This window comes from Chiloscyllium plagiosum, unplaced genomic scaffold (genome assembly GCF_037043375.1).
Source record: "Chiloscyllium plagiosum isolate Xiang-an unplaced genomic scaffold, Cpla_swu_hap1 HiC_scaffold_36, whole genome shotgun sequence".
Lineage (NCBI taxonomy): Eukaryota > Metazoa > Chordata > Chondrichthyes > Orectolobiformes > Hemiscylliidae > Chiloscyllium > Chiloscyllium plagiosum.
In genome coordinates this window covers 17,186,115-17,209,811 of record NW_028270174.1, presented here as the reverse complement: position 1 = coordinate 17,209,811, position 23,697 = coordinate 17,186,115, and the positions used below count along the sequence as shown (strand labels likewise).

At 42.9% G+C, this 23,697-nt stretch overlaps 1 protein-coding gene across 5 annotated transcripts in view; it reads right to left on the bottom strand.

Annotated features, from left to right (window-relative positions):
• The window catches only part of gpat3 (glycerol-3-phosphate acyltransferase 3), a 62,507-nt gene extending 39,524 nt beyond the window's left edge, over positions 1-22,983 (bottom strand). For 4 of the 5 annotated variants that reach the window (XM_043674288.2, XM_043674287.2, XM_087980003.1 and 1 more), the window contains exons 1-4: positions 22,844-22,970; positions 18,639-18,836; positions 16,738-16,804; positions 577-880 (exon numbers count right to left, since the gene is read on the bottom strand). In XM_043674288.2, the coding sequence (XP_043530223.1) occupies positions 577-880; positions 16,738-16,804; positions 18,639-18,782 (515 nt within the window). In that variant the 5' untranslated portion in view covers positions 18,783-18,836; positions 22,844-22,970. Of the gene's footprint in view, positions 1-576; positions 881-16,737; positions 16,805-18,638; positions 18,837-22,843 lie in introns of all 5 variants that reach the window. The other variant, XM_087980001.1, reaches the window with a different exon arrangement.
• Positions 22,984-23,697: the final 714 nt, after the last annotated feature.

Here is a 23,697-nt window from a genome sequence, read left to right as displayed (position 1 = left end):
TGAGGGAGAAATATATAGTTCATGGGGGATGGGGTGGAAGATGTGTAACAGGATGCAGTTTGTGCAAAACAGAAACATCAGCATAGATCAGGTGAGCTGAAAATTCTGCATCCCATTCTTCCTACATAGGAGTCGGCTGTGATCATCAAATTCTTTCCACTGATGGGAAAAGAGGAGACATTTTAAACAAAAGGAAACTCATAAGCAAAAGATGCAAAGCCAAAAAATGGAAAATGAAATAGATATGGAAATTGAAATGGAAACACAACATGCAGTGGATATATGAGATTTTGTGTCTCATGTTGTCTTTTTGTCGACAGCCCAAGATCTGACAAATTTTACCATGTTGCAGCACGTATGGATCACAAACTCTTACATTTAAATCCTGTTCTCTCTGAAGGATTATGTAAAATACTTTCACACACAATTTTGGATCACACCCTTCATCCCCAACCACTCCCCCTCCCCCACCAACCATAAAAAGGCTTTATTTGTTGTTAATTTGAATGCTATATCCATATATAAAGTGCCATACTACAAAACCTGTGGAGTCCTGTTAAGATTTATTTTACTTACCGTAGGGGCAGGAGGACTCCATATCGAAACCCAACTCCCAAACCCCATAGTATAGTCAGACGAACACTTATATGCTGAAAGTTTCGGTTAGTCCTTGTTAACAGATTCCACAGGACCAACTCCTCAGAGCTGAATCGAGTGGTCACTTCATCCTCAACAATAGCTTCAAGTCCTTTTTTTGAGAAGTAGATCACATCAGACATGTCAAAGTCACCTTCATGAAGAGGCCTATTTCGATTCGAAAAGCGTCTCAATTCTGTCATCTCTTCTTCCAGTGACACTTTATCACGCTTCTCGATGATTTCTGTAACTCAACAATGAACTTGTTTTATTTTAATATGAAATGATAACCAGAGAGAGTGACAGCAAAGGTTAAATGTACATACATACAAGTTGGTTGGGGAGGGAATAACACAGAACGAAACCTCTCAGAATTATAGAGATGCACAGCATGGAAATAGACACTTCAGTCCAACCAGTCCATCGATCAGATATCCAAAATTAATCTAGGCCCATTTGGCAACTTCAGCCCATATCTCTCTAAACGCTTCCTGTTCATGTACCCATCCAGATGCCTTTTAAATTATGTAATTGCATCAGCCTCCACTACTTCCTCTGGCAGCTCATGTACCACACTCCCAACGAAAAAGTTGCCCCTTAGGTCCCTTTTAAGTCTTTCACCTTAAACCTATGCCCTCTGGCTTTGGACTCTGTTACGACTATGTAAATGAGCTGCCAGACATTTCAAAAGATATACCTTCAAAGCAGGGGCAAATGTTCCACAATGCAGAACAGAATAAAAACACTTCAATTCATTCATGAGATGGGAACGTCACTGTCTGGGCCAGCATTTATTGCCCAGCCTTAGTTGCTCTTGAGAAGGTAGAGGGGCTCCTATAGCTCTTGGAGGCATAATATTTATATGGATAGTCCAATTCAGTTTCCATTCATGGTCATCCCCCAGAATGTTGATTTATGGATATCAGTGAGGGTTATATTATTGAATGCCAAGGGGAATGATTAGATTCTCTCTTGTTGGAGATGGCCATTTCTGGGCATTTGAGTGGTATGAGTGTTACTTGCCACTTGTCAGCACAAGCCTGAACATGGTCCAGATCTTACTGCATTTGGACATGGACTGTTTCAGTAGGAGGAGCCATGAATGATGCTTAACTATGTTAAGTATCAGGAACATCCCACTTCTGACCTTATGATGGAAGGAAGGTCATTGATGAAATAGCTAAAGACAATTGTGCCTTGGATATTACCCTGAGGAACTAGCTTCCACTGGATGCCCTCCAACAACATCCATATTTATTTACAAAGACCTGGCACTGTACTATTTCACACTCTACCTTGCTGAAGCATTCCAGGAAATCACTGGTACCAGCATAAAGTCCAGTTATGATCAAAGTCCCATCTGGGCTGTTGTGAATTTTCAGATAGAAGGCTTCTGACCAGTGATGTGCCAAAAGGATCAGTGCTGGGTCCACTGTTTTTCATCATTTATATAAATGATTTGGATGTGAACATAGGAGGTATAGTTAGTAAGTTAACAAATGACACCAAAATTGGAGGAGAAAGGCCAATGCGATGAGTGGCAGGTGGAGTTTATTATAAATAAATGCGAGGTGCTGCAGTTTGGAAACACAAATCAGAGCAGGACTTATACACTTAAAGGTAAGGTCCCGCAGAATGTTGTTTAACATTTGAATCCAAGATGGAGGACGGGACAAATAACTGGCTGTAACAGCTGCTCCTTTTTTGAGGTATTTTGGTGCTGGAGGTGATTTCCTCGAATTCCAGGAGCAGCAATTACTGTTTTATATGCTGTTGCATTGTTTTGGAACTTTGGAAAAAAAAGTCAAAACAACAGCAATTTTAAAAGGGAGAAGAACAGACAAAGGAAGCACATGGTGAAGTCATTGCAGGAGAGAGAGAGAGAACCTGCACAGTTACTGTCTTTGCTGTTTGAATTCATGAATCGCTGGACGTCAGAGTACATCTGGGAAATAAAACAAACAGTGAAATTCACAACTGATCTTGGAGGAACTGTTGGGTGAAGTTCATAGCACAGAATCAGATAAGTTAATTGTTGTTTTAAGTGTGGCCTACAGAGAATTTGCAGTAGTGAGTAGAGTGGGTTCTTTCTTGATTATATATTTTTGGAGATATGTCTCTTGATCGAACTTAAAATATAAGCCATAACTATTAATTTAACCTGGGGCAGTGTTTGTAGAGGAATAAGACTGTGTTATTTTCTGGGTCTATAGATTGTGAAGGAGCAAAAGTGGCCTTTAGTACAGTGAAATGTACTTCTTGTCAGATGTGGGAATTTAAAGAGAGTTTAAAGGTTACTGCGGATTATATCTGCCATAAATGCTGTTGGCTGCGAATCTTATCAGATCGAGTGGATCGGTTGGAGAGACAGTTACAAGCAATGAGGAATTTGCTACAGCAGTTATAAGGAGGGGGATAAATCTCAGATACTGTCACAGAGATGGGTTAACTCCATGAAAGGTAAGAGAGGTAGGCAGGTAGTGCAGGAGTCTTTTGTGGATATACCCATTTCAAACAGGTATGCTGTTTTGGAAATTGTAGGGGGTGATGGATTCTCAAGGGAACGTAGCACGAACAGAGCTGAAAATGTGTTGCTGGAAAAGCGCAGCAGGTCAGGCAGCATCCAAGGAACAGCAGAATCGACGTATCGGGCATAAGTCCTTCTTCAGGAATGAGGAAAGTGTGTCCAGCAGGCTAAGATAAAAGGTAGGGAGGAGGGACTTGGTTGGAGGGTTCCCAGGCAGAAGATGAGGCGCTCTTCCTCCAACCCCGTGGCTCAACACTTCCACTCCCCCTCCCACTCCACCAAGGACATTGCAGGTCCTTGGACTCCTCCATCGCCAGACCATAGCAACACGACGGTTGGAGGAAGAGTGCCTCACCTTCCGCCTAGGAACCCTCCAAACACAAGGGATGAACTCAGATTTCTCCAGTTTCCTCATTTCCCCTCCCCCCACCTTGTCTCAGTCAAATCCCTCGAACTCAGCACCGCCTTCCTAACCTGCAATCTTCTTCCTGACCTCTCCGCCCCCACCCCACTCCGGCCTATCACCCTCACCTTGACCTCCTTCCACCTATTGCATTTCCAACGCCCCTCCCCCAAGTCCCCTTCCCTACCTTTTAGCTTAGCCTGCTAGACACACTTTCCTCATTCTTGAAGAAGGGCTTATGCCCGAAACGTCGATTCTCCTGTTCCTTAGATGCTGCCTGACCTGCGGCGCTTTTCCAGCAACACATTTTCAGCTCTGATCTCCAGCATCTGCAGTCCTCACTTTCTCCCCTCAAAGATCAGCAAGGCAGCCTTTGTGTGGAGCCACAGAAAATGGAGGAGATACTAAATGAGTATTTCGCATCAGTATTTACTGTGGAAAAGAATATGGAAGATATAGACTGTAGGGAAATAGATGGTGACATCTTGCAAAATGTCCAGATTACAGAGGAGAAAGTGCTGGATGTCTTGAAATGGGTAAAGGTGGATAAATCCCCAGGACCTGATCAGGCATACCCTAGAACTCTGTGGGAAGCTAGAGAAGTGATTGCTGGACCTCTTGCTGAGATATTTGTATCATCGATAGTCACAGATGAGGTACCGGAAGACTGGAGGTTGGCTAACGTGGTGCCACTGTTTAAGAAGGGTAGTAAGGACAAGCCAGGGAACTATAGACCAGTGAGCCTGACCTCGGTGGTGGGCAAGTTGTTGGAGGGAATCCTGAGGGACAGGATGTACATGTATTTGGAAAGGTAAGGACTGATTAGGGATAGTCAACATGGGAAATCTTGTCTAACAAACTTGATTGAATTTTTTGAGCAAGTAACAAAGAAGATTGATGAGGGCAGAGCAGTAGATGTGATCTATATGGACTTCAGTAAGGCGTTCGACAAGGTTCCCCATGGGAGACTGATTAGCAAGGTTAGATCTCACAGAATACAGGGAGAACTAGCCATTTGGATACAGAACTGGCTCAAAGGTAGAAGAGAGAGGGTGGTAGTGGAGGGTTGTTTTTCAGACTGGAGGCCTATGACCAATAGAGTGCCACAAGGATCAGTGCTGGGTCCTCTACTTTTTGTCATTTACATAAATGATTTAGATGAGAGCATAAGAGGTACAGTTAGTAAGTTTGCAGATGGCACCAAAATTGGAGGTGTAGTGGACAGCGAAGAGGGTTACCTCAGATTACAACAGGATCTTGACCAGATGGGCCACTGGGCTGAGAAGTGGCAGATAGAGTTTAACTCAGATAAATGCGAGGTGCTACGTTTTGGGAAAGCAAATCTTAGCAGAACTTATACACTTAATGGTAAGGTCCGAGGGAGTGTTGCTGAACAAAGAGACCTTGAAGTGCAGGTTCATAGCTCCTTGAAAGTGGAGTCGCAGGTAGATAGGATATTGAAGAAGGCGTTTGGTATGCTTTCCTTTATTGGTCAGAGTATTGAGTACAGGAGTTGGGAGGTCATGTTGCGGCTATACAGGACATTGGTTAGGCCACTGTTAGAATATTGCATGCAATTCTGGTCTCCTTCCTATCAGAAAGATGTTGTGATGGACGGGTTGGACCGAAGGGCCTGTTTCCATGCTGTACATCTCTATGATTCTAAAGGCACCTTGGAATGCAGGTTCATAGTTCCTTAAAAGTGGAGTCACAGGTAGATCGGTTAGTGAAGGTGGTGTTTGGTCTGCTTGCCTTTATTAGTCAGTGCATTGAGTATAGGAGTTGTGAGGTCATGTTATAGCTGTACAGGACATCGGTTAGGCCACTTTTGGAATGTTGCATGCAATTCTGGTCTCCCCGCTTTGGAAAGCATGTTGTGAAACATGAAAATGTTTAGAAAAGATTTTCAAGGATGTTGCCAGGGTTGGAGGGCTTGAGCTATAAGGCGAGGCTGAATAAACTGGGGCTATTTTCTCTGGAGCATCGGAGACTAAGGGGTGACCTTACAGAGGTTTAAAAAATCATGAAGGGTATGGATAGGGTAAATAGGCAAAGTCTTTTCCCCAGGGTGGGGGAGTCTAAAACTAGAGGATATATGTTTAAGGTGAGGGGGAAAAGATTTAAAAGGGACCTAAGAGGCAGCTTTTTCACAGAGAGGGTGGTACATGTATGGAATAACCTGCCAGAGGAAGAGGTGAAAGCTGGTACAGTTACACCATTTAAAAGATATCTGGATGGGTGTATGAATAGGAAGGGTTTATAGGGATAAGCACCAAATGTTAGCTAATGGGACTAAATGTATTTAGGATATCTGGATTGAACCAAAGGCTCGGTTTCTGTGCTGTAAATCTCTATGACTCTAATTCGAAGACAAAACTTTAAGGACTGCAGGCCAGCTGGAACTAGTTTTGTTTGGGATTATGTTCTGGACAGATTGAACCAAAGGGTCTGTGTCCGTGCTGCATGATTATATGATTCTAACGACTGACCACCAGTTCTATCACCTTCCTGATTGAACTTTTTTTGAAAATGATTTCTCTTTCATGATTTGGGTACCACTGCAAAGCCAGAAATTATCAGCCAATCCGTCATAACTCTCAAATCAGCAATGCAATGTAACGTAGTTAATTTTAGCTGAGCCACTTCTGGCACTGTACAGCTGTAGAATTTTAGCCACGTCAGGTAACGAAGCAGGAGGCCTTGTCTAAATACATTACTGGATGCCTGGCTAAAAGTTTTAAGGTAATTTTTCAGTTTTTTTCCTCTATTGAAATTCTCAAAATGCCCTTGTGGGATTTTCCTGGGATGTTTCTTAATTAGTTCATGGGATATTATTGACACTGGCAAAGGCTAGTACTTACTGTCCATCCCTAGTTTCCTCAATGCTACTTCCTTGTACGCAACTGCCTTGCTAGTGCATTTCAGGAACAGTTAACCACACTCTCATGGCTGTTCAGTACATATAGACCATACCTGTTTGATTTTGTTTCTGAATTAACATTAGTGAACCAGATGTGGTTTTCCAACAAATCAGTAGATGGAATTTAAATTCCCTAGTTGCTCTTATGGATTTAATTTTATTGAATCAATAATTCAAGACTCTGGATTATTAGCCCAGAAATACAATGATCACATTACCATGACCATAAGGGGACAAAAGAACTATCTACAGTGACCACTGACAATGTCTACTAAAGCTTCTTGTATCCCTCTGTATTACACACTTTATTCGTTAAAACGGGATGATCCTGTTCAACAGCTCTTCCTTTGGTTAATCAGGAAGATTATTACCCAAAGCACACTAATGAGTCTAGATACACACACCAACATGCAATGAGTACATGCAGGCTTTGACACCGTGATCTCCAACACTTGGATCATGATCAACTGGTCAATTCCAGAAACTACGACAGTTGATCTCCCCGCCTGCTCACATTCCCTCACTGCGCACATGTTGATCATCATAAGATGGTGCATAACATCTACTTCCAGGAGCTGTGCAGCTTGAAATAAGTGTGCGTTCTTAGCAGGCTTTGCCAGCTTGTTCCAACATGTTTCAGTTTGGTCCAGATGGACTATTATTGCAGGTTAAAGCAAGTTTGTAATGGTAATGCAAACAACAGGAGAAGAAATATTTTGGGAAGTGATGTGAGCCCGATATATTACAGTACCAGAAAACAGAGCAGACCATTTAACCCATCATCTTCATACAGGTTTTTTTGTAAGAACATGTCGGCTGGTTTTTAAAAGGACGTAACAAATAAAAAAGGATCCTTTCACCCTTTTGCCCCTTAAGGATTCTGGGTAATCCAAGATGGAGGATGGGAAAAATATCTGGTTGTAAGAGCTGCTCCTTTTCTTTTGAGGTATTTTAGGTGTTGGAGGTGATTTCCTCGAATTCCAGGAGCAGCAATTACTGTTTTATATGCTGTTGCATTGTTTTGGAACTTTGGAAAAAAAAAGTCAAAACAACAGCAGTTTAAAAGGGAGAAGAGCAGACAAGGAAGCACATGGTGAGGACAGTGCAGGAGAGAGAGAGAGAGAACCTGCACAGTTACTGCCTTTTCTGTTTGAATTCATGTATCGCTGGATATCGGAGTGCATCTGGGAAAATTAACAAACAGTGAAATTCACAACCAATCTTGGAGGAACTGTTGGGCGAAGTTCACAGCACAGAATCAGATAAGTTAATTGTTGTTTTAAGTCTGTCCAAGAGAAAAGCTGCAGTAGTGAGTATAGTGGATTCTTTCTTAATTGTATGTTTTTGGAGATATGTCTCTTGATCAAACTTAAAATATAAGCCATAGTGATGAATTGAACCTGGGGCAGTGTTTGTAGAGGAATAAGATGGTGTTATTTTCTGGGTCTGTAGATTGTGAAGGAGCAAAAATGACATTTGCAGTGATATGTACTTCTTGTCAGATGTGGGAGTTTAAAGAGAGTTTAAGGGTTACTGCAGATTATATCTGCCATAATATAGCTGTTGGATGCGAATCTTATCAGATCGAGTGGATTGGTTGGAGAGACAGATAGAAGCGATGAGAAATTTGCAACAGCAACAGTGTGTGATGGATGGCAGTTATAAGAAGGGGGGAAAGTCTCAGATACAGTCACACAGATGGGTTAACTCCAGGAAAGGTAAGAGAGGTAGACAGCTAGTGCAGGGGTCTTTTGTGGATAAACCCATTTCAAACAGATATGCTGTTTTGGAAAATGTAGGGGGTGATGGATTCTCAGGGGAACGTAGCACGAACAGCCAAGTTTCTGGTATTGAGACTGGCTCTAATGCAACGAGGGGTACGTCAGCTTCCAAGAGATCAATTGTGTTAGGGGATTCTGTAGTCAGAGGTACAGACAGACATTTCTGTGGCCAGCAGAGAAAAAGCAGAATGGTGTGTTGTTTCACTGGTGCCAGGAATAAGGATGTCTCAGAGAGGGTGCAGAATGTTCTCACGGGGGAAGAGGGGCCAGCAGAAGGTCACTGTCCACATTGGAACCAACGACATTGGACAGGAAAAAGTTGAGATTCTGAAGGAAGATTACAGAGAGTTAGGCAGAAATTTAAAAAGGAGGCCCTCAAGGGTAGTAATATCTGGATTACTCCCAGTGCTATGAGCTAGTGAGGGCAGGAATAGGAGGATAGAGCAGATGAATGCATGGCTGAGGAGCTGGTGTATGGGAGAAGGATTCACATTTTTGGAACTTTGGAATTTCTTTTGGGGTAGAAGTGACCTGTACAAGAAGGATGGATTGCACCTAAATTGGAAGGGGACTAATATACAGGCAGGGAAATTTGCTAGAACTGCTTGAGAGGATTTAAACTAGTAAGGTTGGGGGGGGGGGGGAACGACCCTGGGAGATAGTGAAGAAAGAGATCGATCTGAGACGGGTACAGCTGAGAACAGAAGTGAGTCAAACAGTCAGGGCAGGCAGGGACAAAGTAGGACTAATCAATTAAACTGCATTTATTTCAATGCAAGGGGCCTAACAGGGAAGTCAGATGAACTCAGGGCATGGTTAGGAACATGGAACTGGGATATTATAGCAATTACAGAAACATGGCTCAGGGATGGGCAGGATTGGCAGCTTAATGTTCCAGGATACGAATGCTACAGGAAGGATAGAAAGGGAGGCAAGAGAGGAGGGGGAGTGGCATTTTTGATAAGGGATAGCATTACAGCTGTGCTGAGGGAGGATATTCCTGGAAATACATCCAGGCAAGTTATTTGGGTGGAACAGAGAAATAAGAAAGAGATGATCACCTTATTGGGATTGTATTATCGACCCCCCAATAGTCAGAGGGAAATTGAGAAACAAACTTGTAAGGAGATCTCAGCTATCTGTAAGAATAATAGGGTAGTTATGGTAGGAGATTTTAACTTTCCAAACATTGACTGGGACTGCCATAGTGTTAAAGGTTTAGATGGAGAGGAATTTCTTAAGTGTGTATAAGAAATTTTCTGATTCAGTATGTGGATGTACCTACTAGAGAAGGTGCAAAACTTGACCTACTCTTGGGAATCAGGCAGGGCAAGTGACTGAGGTGTCAGTGGGGGAGCACTTTGGGGCCAGCGACCATAATTCTATTTGTTTTAAAATAGTGATGGAAAAGGATAGACCTGATCGAAAAGTTGAAGTTCTAAATTGGAGAAAGGCCAATTTTGACGGTATTAGGCAAGAACTTTCTAAAGCTGATTGGAGGGAGACGTTCGCAGGTAAAGGGACAGCTGGAATATGGGAAGCCTTCAGAAATGAGATAACAAGAATCCAGAGAAAGTATATTCCTGTCAGGATGAAAGGGAAGGCTGGTAGGTATAGGCAATGCTGGATGACTAAAGAAATTGAGGGATTGGTTAAGAAAAAGAAGGAAGCATATGTCAGGTATAGACAGGATAGATCGAGTGAATCCTTAGAAGAGTATAAAGAAAGTAGGAATATACTTAAGAGGGAAATCAGGAGGGCAAAACGGGGACATGAGATAGCTTTGGAAAATACAATTAAGGAGAATCCAAAGGGTTTTTACAAATACATTAAGGACAAAAGGGTAACTAGGGAGAGAAGAGGACCCCTCAAAGATCAGCAAGGCGGCCCTTTGTGTGGAGCCACAGAAAATGGGAAAGATACTAAATGAATATTTTGCATCAGTATTTACTGTGGAAAAGGGTATGGAAGATATAGACTGTAGGGAAATAGATGGTGACATCTTGCAAAATGTCCAGATTACAGAGGAGAAAGTGCTGGATGTCTTGAAACGGTTAAAGGTGGATAAATCCCCAGGACCTGATCAGGTGTACCCGAGAACTCTGTGGGAAGCTAGAGAAGTGATTGCTGGGCCTATTGCTGAGATATTTGTATCATAGATAGTCACAGGTGAGGTGCCGGAAGACTAGAGGTTGGCAAACGTGGTACCACTGTTTAAGAAGGGCAGTAAAGACAAGCCATCGAACTATAGACTGGTGAGCCTGACCTCGGTGGTGGGCAAGTTGTTGGAGGGAATCCTGAGGGACAGGATGTACATATATTTGGAAAGGCAAGGACTGATTCAGGATAGTCAACATGGTTTTGTGCATGGGAAATCATGTCTCACAAACTTGATTGAGTTTTTTGAAGAAGTAACAAAGAAGATTGATGAGGGCAAAGCAGTAGATGTGATCTGTATGGACTTCAGTAAGGCGTTTGACAAGGTTCCCCATGGGAGACTGATTAGCAAGGTTAGATCGCATGGAATACAGGGAGAACTAGCCATTTGAATACAGAACTGGCTCAAAGGTAGAAGACAGATGGTGGTGGTGGAGGGTTGTTTTTCAGACTGGAGGCCTGTGACCAGTGGTGTGCCACAAGGATCGGTGCTGGGCCCTCTACTTTTTGTCATTTACATAAATGATTTGGATGCGAGCATAAGTAGTACAGTTAGTAAGTTTGCAGATGACACCAAAATTGGAGGTGTAGTGGACAGCAAACAGGGTTACCTCAGATTACAACAGGATCTCGATCAGATGGGCCAATTGGCTGAGAAGTGGCAGATGGAGTTTAATTCCGATAAATGCGAGGTGCTGCATTTTGGGAAAGCAAATCTTAGCAGGACTTATACACTTAATGGTAAGGTCCTAGGGAGTGTTGCTGAGTAAAGAGACCTTGGATTGCAGGTTCATAGCTCCTTGAAAGTGGAGTCGCAGGTAGATAGGATAGTGAAGAAGGCGTTTGGTATGCTTTCCTTTATTGGTCAGTGTATTGAATACAGGAGTTGGGAGGTCATGTTGCGGCTGTACAGGACATTGGTTAGGCCACTGTTGGAATATTGCATGCAATTCTGGTCTCCTTCCTATCAGAAAGATGTTGTGAAACCTGAAAGTGTTCAGAAAAGATTTACAAGGATGTTACCAGGGTTGGAGGATTTGAGCTACAGGGAGAGGCTGAACAGGCTGGTGCTGTTTTCCCTGGAGCATCGGAGATTGAGGGGTGACCTTATAGAGGTTTACAAAATTATGAGGGGCATGGATAGGATAAATCGGCAAAATCTTTTCCCTGGGGTCGGGGAGTCCAGAACTAGAGGGCATAGGTTTAGGGTGAGAGAGGAAAGATATAAAAGAGACCTAAGGGGCAACATTTTCACGCAGAGGGTGGTACGTGTATGGAATGAGCTGCCAGAGGATATGGTGGAGGCTGGTACAATTGCAACATTTAAGAGGCATTTGGATGGGTATATGAATAGGAAAGGTTTGGAGGGATATGGGCCGAGTGCTGGCAGGTGGGACTAGATTGGGTTGGGATATCTGGTCGGCATGGACGAGTTAGACCGAAGGGTCTGTTTCCATGCTGTACATCTCTATGACTCTACGACTCTATTAAACAAGGAGCAAAGGCTGAGGATACCCATAACAAATTCAAAAATGTTACATGCTTGAAAAAAACATTCCAATCAAGAAACTGAGCACACTTTATCACATTTTGAAAAAATGATCCTGACATCCCCTCTTCTGTCAATTATCACTTATTATCCACCAGCAAGCATTACTGAGTAAAGTTATACACTTTTCTCATATAATTAAAATTGTTAAGGCTGCAAACTTGATTCGAGCAAGAGTCATTAATCACTTGGTTTAAATCCTTACTTGACAAACTTGATGCTGCCTATGGTGAACTAATCCTCCATGCCGCTGTGAGGTGGTTAAGTCGAGGGAAGGTCCTCGAAAGACATTTAAATCTGATCGCTGACATTATACCTTTTCTTAAAGCAAGGAATGCATTGTGCAGTGAACTGCTAGACAAAGTGATCGCTAGACTTAAAGTTCCTTACAGACAACTTCAAAACCAAACAAGCTGAACTGTGAACTGCAAGGAATGAACAGAGACTTAATGCCTACAATCAGGACTGCGATTGCATTCCAATTGAAATTGGGTCTTGATATGGAGATAATTACTCTGCAAAACGGTTGACCTGAAAATCAAATCAACAGATGGTGATTTTTGGGGACTCAAAGACAGAAAAATGCCCACTTCTATCATTGTCCCTTTAAAGTAAAAACTTATTTTGACTTCATATATCTCCGAGACAGCATTCTCCCAAGTGAAGATAATCAAGTCCAAGTATTGCAGCTGCCTCTCAGATACCCATAGGATGGTCTGCAGTGTCAAACTACAATCCTGACTTCAAGACAGATAACATGAAGTCAGTCATAGGTGTCACCCTGAAAATTGGTGAGCAGAGGATAAAATGAATAATTATACATACTTGATTTAGATTTACAGCACAAAAAAAAACACTTATTCTATGTTTTCTTGGGGATACATCCAATGTTGCATTTAAATTCATTGATCTTTGTAATCAAACAGGTTTCAGACTATTAACTTCAACAGAAGTAAAATGGTCACATTAATAAAATGACATTCAAATGGCAGATAATTCTTTTATAAGACAAATAAATAAATGATGTAGATTAGATGCTTTGGTAAAGCAGAAGGCAAGTAAGCTGACACTAATTGATGCTAATTATCCAAGACCAAATGCGAGAGCGGTGTAATTTAGTGCTTATAGAAAGAAGAACTCTTCATTTGGGCTATAATTTATGAAATGTGATAAATTCTAATTTTATCAGAAATTAACTCATTAGACGCACTCTGGAAAAGCACAACTGAAGCACAAGAGATTTTCTTTTGCAATGGTAGTCACTGACAACTGGCTAGTTTGCACACTGCAAAGTGAAATATTCAAAATGATGTGCAACCATCGTCATTAATTATCATTTAAATCTGTGGATTTAGCTGATCATGTTCTCCACTGCAGTTCAAATGTACACTTATGGTGTTCCCTGATTAGACAATGGCAGTTAAAGATACTGGGTGCTATTTTATTCTGCCTTCAGCAACTGTGCAGTACAAACAAGGTGGGGCAGGGAGCTCCAAAAGCACTGATGACCATCTGTTGGCAGTGCTGATTCCACTTGTGGGGAGAACGCTTGGCCCACTCAAATAGGCATAGAATCTTTTCTTCCCATCGCTGACGAGTGTGGAACTTCCTGCAACTAGAAAGAACCAACTCCTGAAGTACAAGCTCATGAACACGATGTTGATACTTGGGTTACTAGCAGTGTTCTCAATGAGTCTAGGTAACGTAAATAGAGCCAGTCAAAGGATAGGGTTCCATTCAAATCAAAATATGACACAAGGCATGACTGGTCAAAGAGGACGAACAAATCCTGACTCTCTCACTTTATAAGTTACAATTAGATTAGATTCCCCCACAGTTTGGGAACAGGCCCTTCAGCCCAATAAGTCCACACCAACTCTCCGAAGAGTAACCCACCCAGATCCATTTCCCTCTGACTAATGCATCTAACATTCTGGGCAATTTACCATGGCCAATTCACCTGACGTGCACATCTTTGGACTGTGGGAGGAAACCGGAACACCCGGAGGAAACCCACGCAGATACAGGGAGAATGTGCAAACTCCACACAGACAGTCGCCAGAGGCTGGAATCGAACATGGGTCCCTAGCGCTGAGAGGCAGCAGTGCTAACCACTGAGCCACCGTGCTGCCTCAATTAAATCAAAACATTGTGACAACATTTCCCTGTAAATTCATCTAAGGTATCAAAGACACCTTAAATGAAGATTAGCATCACATGCATTAGTTCCTCAAAGCTTCCTGGAATTATTTGAAGAAAGAAGTTGTGTCTTGTATTTTTAAAATTTGTTCACAGGAGACTCTATGTGGGCGTTGCGGCTAGGCCAGCATTTATTGTTCACCCCTAATTGCCAGGGGGGAGTTAAGAGTCAACCACATTGCTGTGGGTCTGGGGGTCACATATAGGGCAAACCATGTAAGGATGGCAGTTTCCTTCCCTAAAGGACTTTAGTGAACCAGATGGGTTTTTCCGACATCCGACAATGAATTCATAGCTTTAATTAGAGGCTTAATTCCAGATTTTTATTGAACTTAAATTTCTGCCATGGTAGGATTCACACCCAGATCGCCAGAACATTTCCTGGGTCTCCAGATTAACAGTCTAATGATAAATAACACTATGCCATTGCTGCCACTTTGGATATCCAAGATGGATATGGATTAATGATGCAGAATCCAAAGGTAGCCTAGATGATTCCAGATATAAATTTCCTGTGACAGACAGCATGACAATAAAATTCAATATCCTTGTTTTGATTCACATTTTAAAAAGTTGTGATCATGCACTGCTTTGCATGCATTTAGAATTCTCTCAGATGGTCAGAGTTCTTCTTGATGAGTATATGAATAGGAAGGATTTAGAGTGATGTGGGCCAAGTCCTGGCTAATGGAGCTAGATTAGGTTAAGATATCTGGTCAGCATGATCTGCTTGACAAGGGCTGTGGGAGTCAGCACAATAGGAAAATTTGTGCTTTGTATGGCAAAATTGTCTTGTTCCACTGTATTCTCAGCAATAACTGTACTCGGTTCCTTTCCAGGCAACTATTCTGTAAGATTTTGCCTTCACTTTCTTATAATGTATAATCCTGCTGCCAGAAAACATCTTCTTTCCCATATGTACTGTTCAGGACAGGATTACATACATAGGAAGAATTGAAACCTTCTTTCAGCAGGTGGGTCTGATGTCTATCACTCTAAGAGATGGAGAAACTTTTGAAAAATGCTGCTATCTCGTAATATAATCTGAGCAGCTTGCTTGATACCATTGCCACAACAATTCAGAAAGAGAATATGATTTCACAAAATTTTGCTTAAATTTAGTCAATATATGAAACTGAGTTTGTATTCTCTTGGTGCTTCCAAAGTTTAACCAAAGAACATGACATTCTATCTTTCTGTTTGGGCTCCTGACACCATTCCCCACTGGTGACTGCTTCAAGCAGAAAAGCAAATGTCAGAGAGTCATAGAGATGTACAGCACTGAAAGAGACCTTTCAATCCAACTCGCCCATGCTGACCAGATATCTTAACCTAATCTAGCTCCATTAGCCAGCACTTGGCCCACATCCCTCTAAATCCTTCCTATTCATATACCCATCCAGATACCTTTTAAATGCTGTAATTGTACCAGCCTCCACCACTTCCTCTGGCAGCTCATTCCATGAACACTCCACTCTCTATGTGAAAATGTTGTCCCTTAGGTCCCTTTAAAATTTTTCCCATCTCACCTTAAACCTGTGCCCTCTAGTTTTGGACTCCCCTACCCTGGGGAAAAGATTTTGTCTATTTACCATATCCATACCCCTCATGATTTTATAAACCCCAATAAGGTCACCCCTCAGCCTCCAGTGCTCTCTGGAAAATAGCCTGTTTGAGCTACAGCCTCTCCCTGTAGCTCAAACCCTCCAACCCTGACAAAATCCTTATAAATCTTTTCTTAAACCTTTCTAGTTTCACAATATCTTTCCTGTAGCAAGTAGACAAGAACTAAATGCAGTACTCTAAAAGTGGCCTAACCAATGTCCTGTACAGCCACAACATGACCTCCCAACTCGTATAGTCAATGCACTGACCAATAAAGGCAAGCGTACCAAACACTTTTTTCACTACCCTGTCGACCTGCGACTCCACTTTCAAGGAACTATGAATCTGCATTCCAAGGTCCCTTTATTCAGTCAAACACTCCAGGACCTTACCATTAAGTGTAGAAGCCCTGCCCTGATTTGCCATCACTGGAATCAAAATAAACCTCAACATTTCCAATTTCAACATTATTTGCTTGTCCTTTCAAATAGATGGAATATCACTGTGGTAACAAAGTCTAGAGAGTGATATTGACTGAAGACCAATAGCAAGAAACCTGCCTTCTGCTCCTAACCAAACCATTACCTGTTCCTTACTTTAAGGCAGGTTGCTTTACCTGTAGAGAAGGGTGGACTAGACACTCCTGGCTATTTCAGAGTTCCTTCATCTTTGAAGACTGTACAGATGAAGTTTGCTGATCAATTCATTAGCAACATTTCTTAAAAGTAAAGATCAAAGTGGTAGTCATATCCCTATCACTAGGCAACTGGACTTATGTCCATGAAGGTTTCTCATAACATGTCTAAACAGGTTAACACTCTTTTCCCCAGAATGGTAGCCTCAGTTGTTGCTTCCAATAATAAGCTTTTACATGTTGTGCGTTCATCATTTATTTATCATAAAACATCATTTTTCTCAGTTTTTGTTGCAGATTTTAATAGAGAAAAGCATAAACTTTACCATTGGAAGGAGAATAATGGCGGCCAGGCTGCTCCTGTGCTCTTTTTTGTATTTTCCGAGTCGCCCACTAAAAGATAACAGACAGCACCTCAGTTAGGAAAAGCTCAAGTCAAACATTTCCCTAATGTTAAAATCAGGCATAGCTGTTCTATAGATCAATGTATAAGGTGTGAATCACATTGAACTGTTCTAAGTACCAACAAGTCCTTTAACTGGCAAGCCATTCAATTATGGAGTTTCCTTCTGAGCACCATCTCCTAGCTCTTTACACCATTACCATGGTGTGAGAGGACCTTGGTGACAGGCGGGTTTGGAAAGGCATAGTGTGTCTGCCTGTCAATGACAGTTTCTGTGCGTACTTGAAAAGATGACCTGGTGGGAGAGGAGGATGTGCATGCTATACTACCTACACATCCTCCAACATTCCCACTTACCTTTATTCAGCACTGCTTTCAAAATGGCTTTTTCTGGAATCAAAAAATGATTGGAAGATCCCAAGCACTGAGTTGTCCCATATTGTCATCTGTTTCAGTACCACAGATAATTACTTGCCTTTTTTGAACTATAGGAGAAAGTGAGGACTGCAGATGCTGGAGATCAGAGCTGAAAATGTGTTGCTAGAAAAGCGCAGCAGGTCAGGCAGCATCCAAGGAGCAGGAGAATCGACTTTTCGGGCAGGAGCCCTTCTTCAGGAATGAGGAAAGTCGGCTCATGCCCAAAACATCGATACTCCTGCTCCTTGGATGCTGCCTGACCTGCTGCGCTTTTCCAGCAACACATTTTCAGCTTTTTTGAAATACACCAGAGCTTGATTGTCTGTTAACTACTGCACCATGACACACTAATCAAAATTACATCTCACTTCACAGAAGCTTTCCCATAATATAGGAGGCCGAGAGATTTAATCAATTATCTGCTCAAGTCTTTGCTTCTTCTTTCTAAACTTCCCAGCTGTAATGGAAGTTGTAAACTAAACTGCCAAGAGGTGTCAAGAAAAAATAAAGTGTTGCAATACTTATCAAGGTCCACCCAATTCAGAACATTCGTACAGTGTTAATGAGGTTAAGAGATGCAATGTAATTTTACAATGAACAGATGAGGCTAAGTGACAGTTTACATGAGAGAAGGTTTTGGAAACAATGTCTTTTTACTTTGGACAAATATTCTTATTTTTCTTCAGCTAACAGAATAACCACACCATGAAAACACTTCTTTCGAGATCATATTTCAATTAAAAACAGCTGCGCCAGGAAGAGAAGAATGTTGGATCATTGCTTCCAGCATATGCTGGCTGTAATTCTTTTTCATAGAATGATCCAAACCAGTTATTGAGTGAAGGCAATATCGTTCAGTTTTTTTGTGATAAAAAGTGAGGGCCGAGGAGACATGGGGAGCAGACGGGCATGAATGGATAAGATTACAGCAACACGTGGCCCTGCCAACATCCAGCTGTGGTCATTGGTTGGTGATAAACAGTGGGAATCCTGGAGTACTGAAAACAAATTCTCATACCATCCACCGAGGAGAAACCTAACCAAACTCATCAAACCAGAACTATCAACAGTTAAGTTGCTCACCACACAAACCCAGTGACATTGCAGATGAATTTATTGTAAAAACCCTAAACAAAAAAGAAAGCTAGAGCACCTTAAAATTGGCGTTTCTTTGACTTGCTAAATAAACATACATACTTCGATGTGTTACAAGAGCCAACGGCTGCTGAAATGAACAATAACTATTGAATAGCCTGAAATTCAAGAGAGTGATGGACCCATCATGATCCATTGAGCTAATTAGGAAATAGCCACCTCCAATACTTTCTTCCAACGTAAGGCACATTCCCACAACTTAAGCCTAAATGTGATTTGCAATACATCCCTTATTGAATCAAAGATTCTTACCTCAAGAGTCTTGACCAGAATTTTCATGTAAAGTTCGGTTATTCCCAATGAAACCCCAAACATGGCAGGCAGCATAATGAGTGTGATCCCAATAATCAGCCATATTGACAGCAGCTTCAACAGGAATTCCCAAAGTCCCTCCATCTCCTGGCTCTCTATTCTTCACAACCGGAGTGCGCTGGTATCCAGTCCTGGCGGCTACGGAATAAAAGTGAATTACTGGCTACTGATAATGGGGACATTCTTCTGACGTACACAGTTGCTGCTATTTCAATGTGTCAAACACACCCCACCCTCTCCATATGAATCCACCCAAAACAATACCAACCAAACAAAACAGTAATCTGTATTTAAATAGAATTCAATGTAGTGAAACATTCCAAAGTGCTCAACAGGGCATTTGCTACCAAGTCATAAAGAACTAATAAGCCAACCGATCAAAGGTCTACTCAGAGTTCATTCTGAAATAGTGAGTTAGAGGAGGAGAGGTTTTAAGATGGTAGCTGAGAGTTTAGAGACCAGGCTAGCTGAAGGCATTGTTATCACTGGAAGAGTGAATAAAATCGAAGATGCTGAAGGGGCAAGACTTGGAGGAGTGCAGATACGTTAGAGGATGGTTGGGGTGAAGCAGGTAATGCAACACAGAACATAACTCTCTGCAACGGAGGGGGGGGGGGAATGGGAACTGGCAGCTGTTCCTTTCCTTCCCCATCAGGTACTATAGAGGACTCACAGCTCTGCCAATCACACACAAGTCAGAATGTAGCACAATTACTGTGTAACAGTGTACCCTAACAATCTCCTCCAATACACTTTGAAAACTCACTTTCCTGCACAACCCCACTCCTGCCCAGTCAGAAGTGGGAGCTGAAATGTTTCAAGGGTTCACCTAAATATTTCTTAAATATCACAATGGTTCCTGCCTTTATCACCCTCTGGTTCCTTCCTATCGATAACCTGCAATCTGGTACACCTCAACTGGGTTCCCCTTCATCCCTCTCAAGTATCAGAACTGAAACACATCAACCCAGGTAACAAGCTGGTGGGGTGCCTCTGAACCCTCTCTACAGCAATGACATCATCCCTTTAGAGTGGTAACCAGAACTGCACACAGTACTCCAGCTGTGGTACAACTAGCGTAATATACAGCTCCAACATAATCCTCCTGCACTTGTATTCAGTGTCCTCGACTTATTAAGGCAAGTATCCCATATGCCCCCTTAATATTCAAAAACCTCTTTGGGAGTGAGGATCCAGTCATCCTCCCTCGTGCTCTTCTCTACTGTAGTGAACAGCTGACCCAGTCCAACAGCACTGGGCACAGGGCTCCCAGTGAGGAAGGGACATGCAGTGGCATCTCACACTCCCTCCTTACTCCAACTGTCATTCTGGTCGCTCTCCCTCCTAGTCATAGAATCTTACAGCACAGAGATAGATTCTTTGGTCCAAACTGGTCCATGCCGACCAAAATGTCCGTCCACACTAACCGCATTTCCCTGCACTTGGCTCATATCCTTCTAAACCTTTCCTATCCATGTACATGTCCAAATGCCTTTTAAATGTACCCACCTCAACCACTTCCGCTGGCAGCTCATTCCACATGTGTACCACTATGTGTAAAAATGGTGGCCTCAGATTCCCTTTTATTCTTTCCCCTCTAACCTTAAACTGATGCCCTCCGTTCCTGGATTCCCCAACGCTGGGAAAAAGACTGAATGCATTCACCCCATCTATGCCTTCATGATCTTATACACTTCTATAGGGTGCCCCCCTCAGTCTCCTATGCTCTGAAGTAAAAGGTCCTATCTTGTCCAACCTCTCCCTATAACTCAGATCATTGAGTCCAGGCAACACCCTTTTAAATTTCTTCTGGACTCTTTCCAGTTTAATAACATCCTTCCTATAACAAGGTGACCAAAACTGAACACAATACTCCAAGTGCATCCTATATAACTGCAACATAACTTCCCAACTTCTATACTCAATGTCCTGACTGATGAAGGCCGGTGTGCCAAAAGCCTTCTTCACTGCCCTGTCTACCTGTGACTCCATTTTCAGAGAATTGGGTACCTGAACTCCAATGCCCCTCTGTTCCACTACACTCCTTAAGGCCCTACCATTCACCATGCAACTCCTACCTTGATTTGACTTCACGCTTACCTATATTAAACTCCATGTGCCATTTCTCAGCCCACTTCGCCAGCTGATCAAGGACCTGCTGCAATTTCTAATAACCTTTCTCACAGTCCATAATACCACCTATTTTAGTGTGATCAGCAAACTTACTAATCATGCCTTGTACATTCTCACCCAAATCATTGATATAGATACAGTTAACAAACAGCAATGGGCCCAGCACAAACCCGAGGCACTCCGCTAGTCACAGGCCTCCAGTCCAACAAGCATCATTCCACTATTAGCCTCTGCTTCCTACCATCAAGCCAATTCTGTAACAAATGGTCAGCTCGCCCTGGATTCCATGCGATCTAACCTTCCAGAGCAGCCTATCATGTAGAACCTTATCAAAGGCCTTACTGAAATCCATATAGACTACATCTACCGCCCTGCCCTCGTCAACCTTCCTGGTGACTTCATCAAAAAACTCCATCAAATTTTGAGGCATGATCTCCCACTCACAAGCAATGCTGACTACTCCTAATCAAACCTTGTCTTTCCAAATGCATGTATATCTTATGCCTCAGAATTTTCTCAAGTAACTTACTCATCACAGATGTTAAGCTTACTGGTCTATAGTTCCCAGGTTTTTCTTTGCAGCTCTTCTTGAATAATGGCAGAACATTTGCTACCCTCCAGTATTCCAGGACCTCGCCCAAGGCTAATGATGATGCAAAAATATCAGCCAGGGCCCCAGTAATTTCTTCTCTAGCCTCTTGCAGTGTTTTTGGATATATCTGGTCAGGACCAGGAGATTTATCCACCTTCATACATTCTAAAAGATCCAACACCACCTTGACTGTGATATGGATTGTTCCCATGATATCATCACTAACCTCCCCAAGCTCCCAGTCTTCATGTCTTCTCCACAGTAAACACAAGAGAAAACACAGGGCAGCACAGTGGCTCAGTGGTTAGCACTGCTGCCTCACAGTGCCAGAAACCCGGGTTCAATTCCCGTCTCGGGCAACCGTCTGTATGGAGTTTGCACATTCTCCCCGTGTCTGCGTGGGTTTCCTCCGGGTGCTCCGGTTTCCTCCCACAGTCCAAAGACGTGCAGGTTAGGTGAATTGGCTATGCTAAGTTGCCCATAGTGTTAGGTGAAGGGGTAAATTTAGGGGAATGGGTCTGGGTGTGTTGCTCTTCAGAGGGTCGGTGTGGACTTGTTGGGCCGAACGGCCTGTTTCCACATTGTAAATAATCTAATCTAAATATTCATTGACAACGTTGTCCACTCCTGCGGTTCTACACATATATATCCACTTGGGTTCTTGAGGGGCCCTATTTTCTGTCTGGTTATTTTTTTTCCTTTAATATACTTAAATAGCTCTTTGGATTCACCCTAACCTCAGCCTAGGCTATCACATGCCCCATTTTTGCCCTCCTGATTTCCTTCTTCAGTAAACTCCTGTATTCCCTGTATATATATATCCAGAGGATCTCTTGATCCCAACTGCCTGTACCTGAGGCACACGTCCCTTTTTTTCCTGGTCAAAGCCTCAATAGGGTGCCCTATTCCTGCCGATCTTACCCTTCACTCACACGGGACCTTGAACTCTAACTATCTCACTTTTAAAGTCACTATCCTACTTCTGCCCTTATTTAGAGATGGGCAGCACAGAAACAGACCCTTCGGTCCAACACGTCCATGCCGACCAGATATCCGAGATAAATCTAGTCCCATTTGCCAGCACTTGGCCCTTAGCCCTCTAAACCCCTCCTTTTCGTTTGTTTTAGCTTTTAACTTTTCTCGGCCCTTACTCCCCAGACACTACTTGACACCGGCTCCTATTGCTCTCACTCCAGGTTCGCCCCTGGATTCTGTCAGTCTGAGTTCGAAGTGAAAACCTTGCACCTTGTCCCGGGCTCGCTCTTTACTCCTTGCCCCTTACTCCGGGTTCGCTCTTGGCTAATTATTCCCTAACTTCAGATTCCAACCCCCCTCCAAAAATGTCGCCACTTGCTTACATGCCCGGTCCCCCACCTTCGCCCCTTTCCTCCCGGGTTTAAGCCCTCCTTCTGATCCTTACCGCTGTAGTTTTGACTGTGTGTTCCCTCCTGACTCCGTACCGGGCTCTGCTCTGGTTCCAGAGTTCAGCTGTTCCTTACCGCGCCCACCCGGAACTCCCAGCGCCGTCATTCCCCGGGTCCGGATCAGCTGGGACTTAGAACTTTCCCACCCAACTCCTGCTCCAGCTCCCCTTCCCCAGGACTGAGTGAGCCAGCAGGAAACCCACAGTTACAACTTGCTGTTCCCCTGGCTTTTCTCCTACTTGCACTCTTGGCCTTTTGCGGATTGTTTAGCTTCCCTTTCTAACCTCTCGCACTGCCGCCTACCCTCCTCGCTTGTTTTTTTCTTTCTATTTAAATATGTTTTCGTGAACTTCACGCTGCCAGCCTGTGCATTAGGGAAACGGGGAACAGACCGTGATATTTTAGTCTCACCTACTTCTATTTTTCACCGTGTGTTTCTGAGAGGAGATTCTTAATGTTTAAAAAAAAGGTAAAATTGCTATACTGGACCCATAGTGCTGTTGTCTCATAAGAGAGATACAGGCTGGTGGTAGTTTAACCTGAGGTCCACCTCGCCACAGTCAAGGGGAGAATTTGAGGAGGAGACTCCTTCAAGGTACCCTCGGTAGGTATTGAACCCCACACTCTGCATTTCAGACACTGACAGCACAGGGTACACGGGTTAGATTCCAGCTTTGGGTGACTGTCTGTGTGGAGTTTGCACATGTCTGTGTAGGCGGGAGTAACTATGACTCTCTTTCTTGACCTGGTCAAGGAAGCACAGTTGCCGACTGTGACGTTTTCACGTATTTTTGGCGCATAGTGTGTGTCGTGCCTCGCTGCCAGTAAGCCCAATATTCCTGGATGTTGG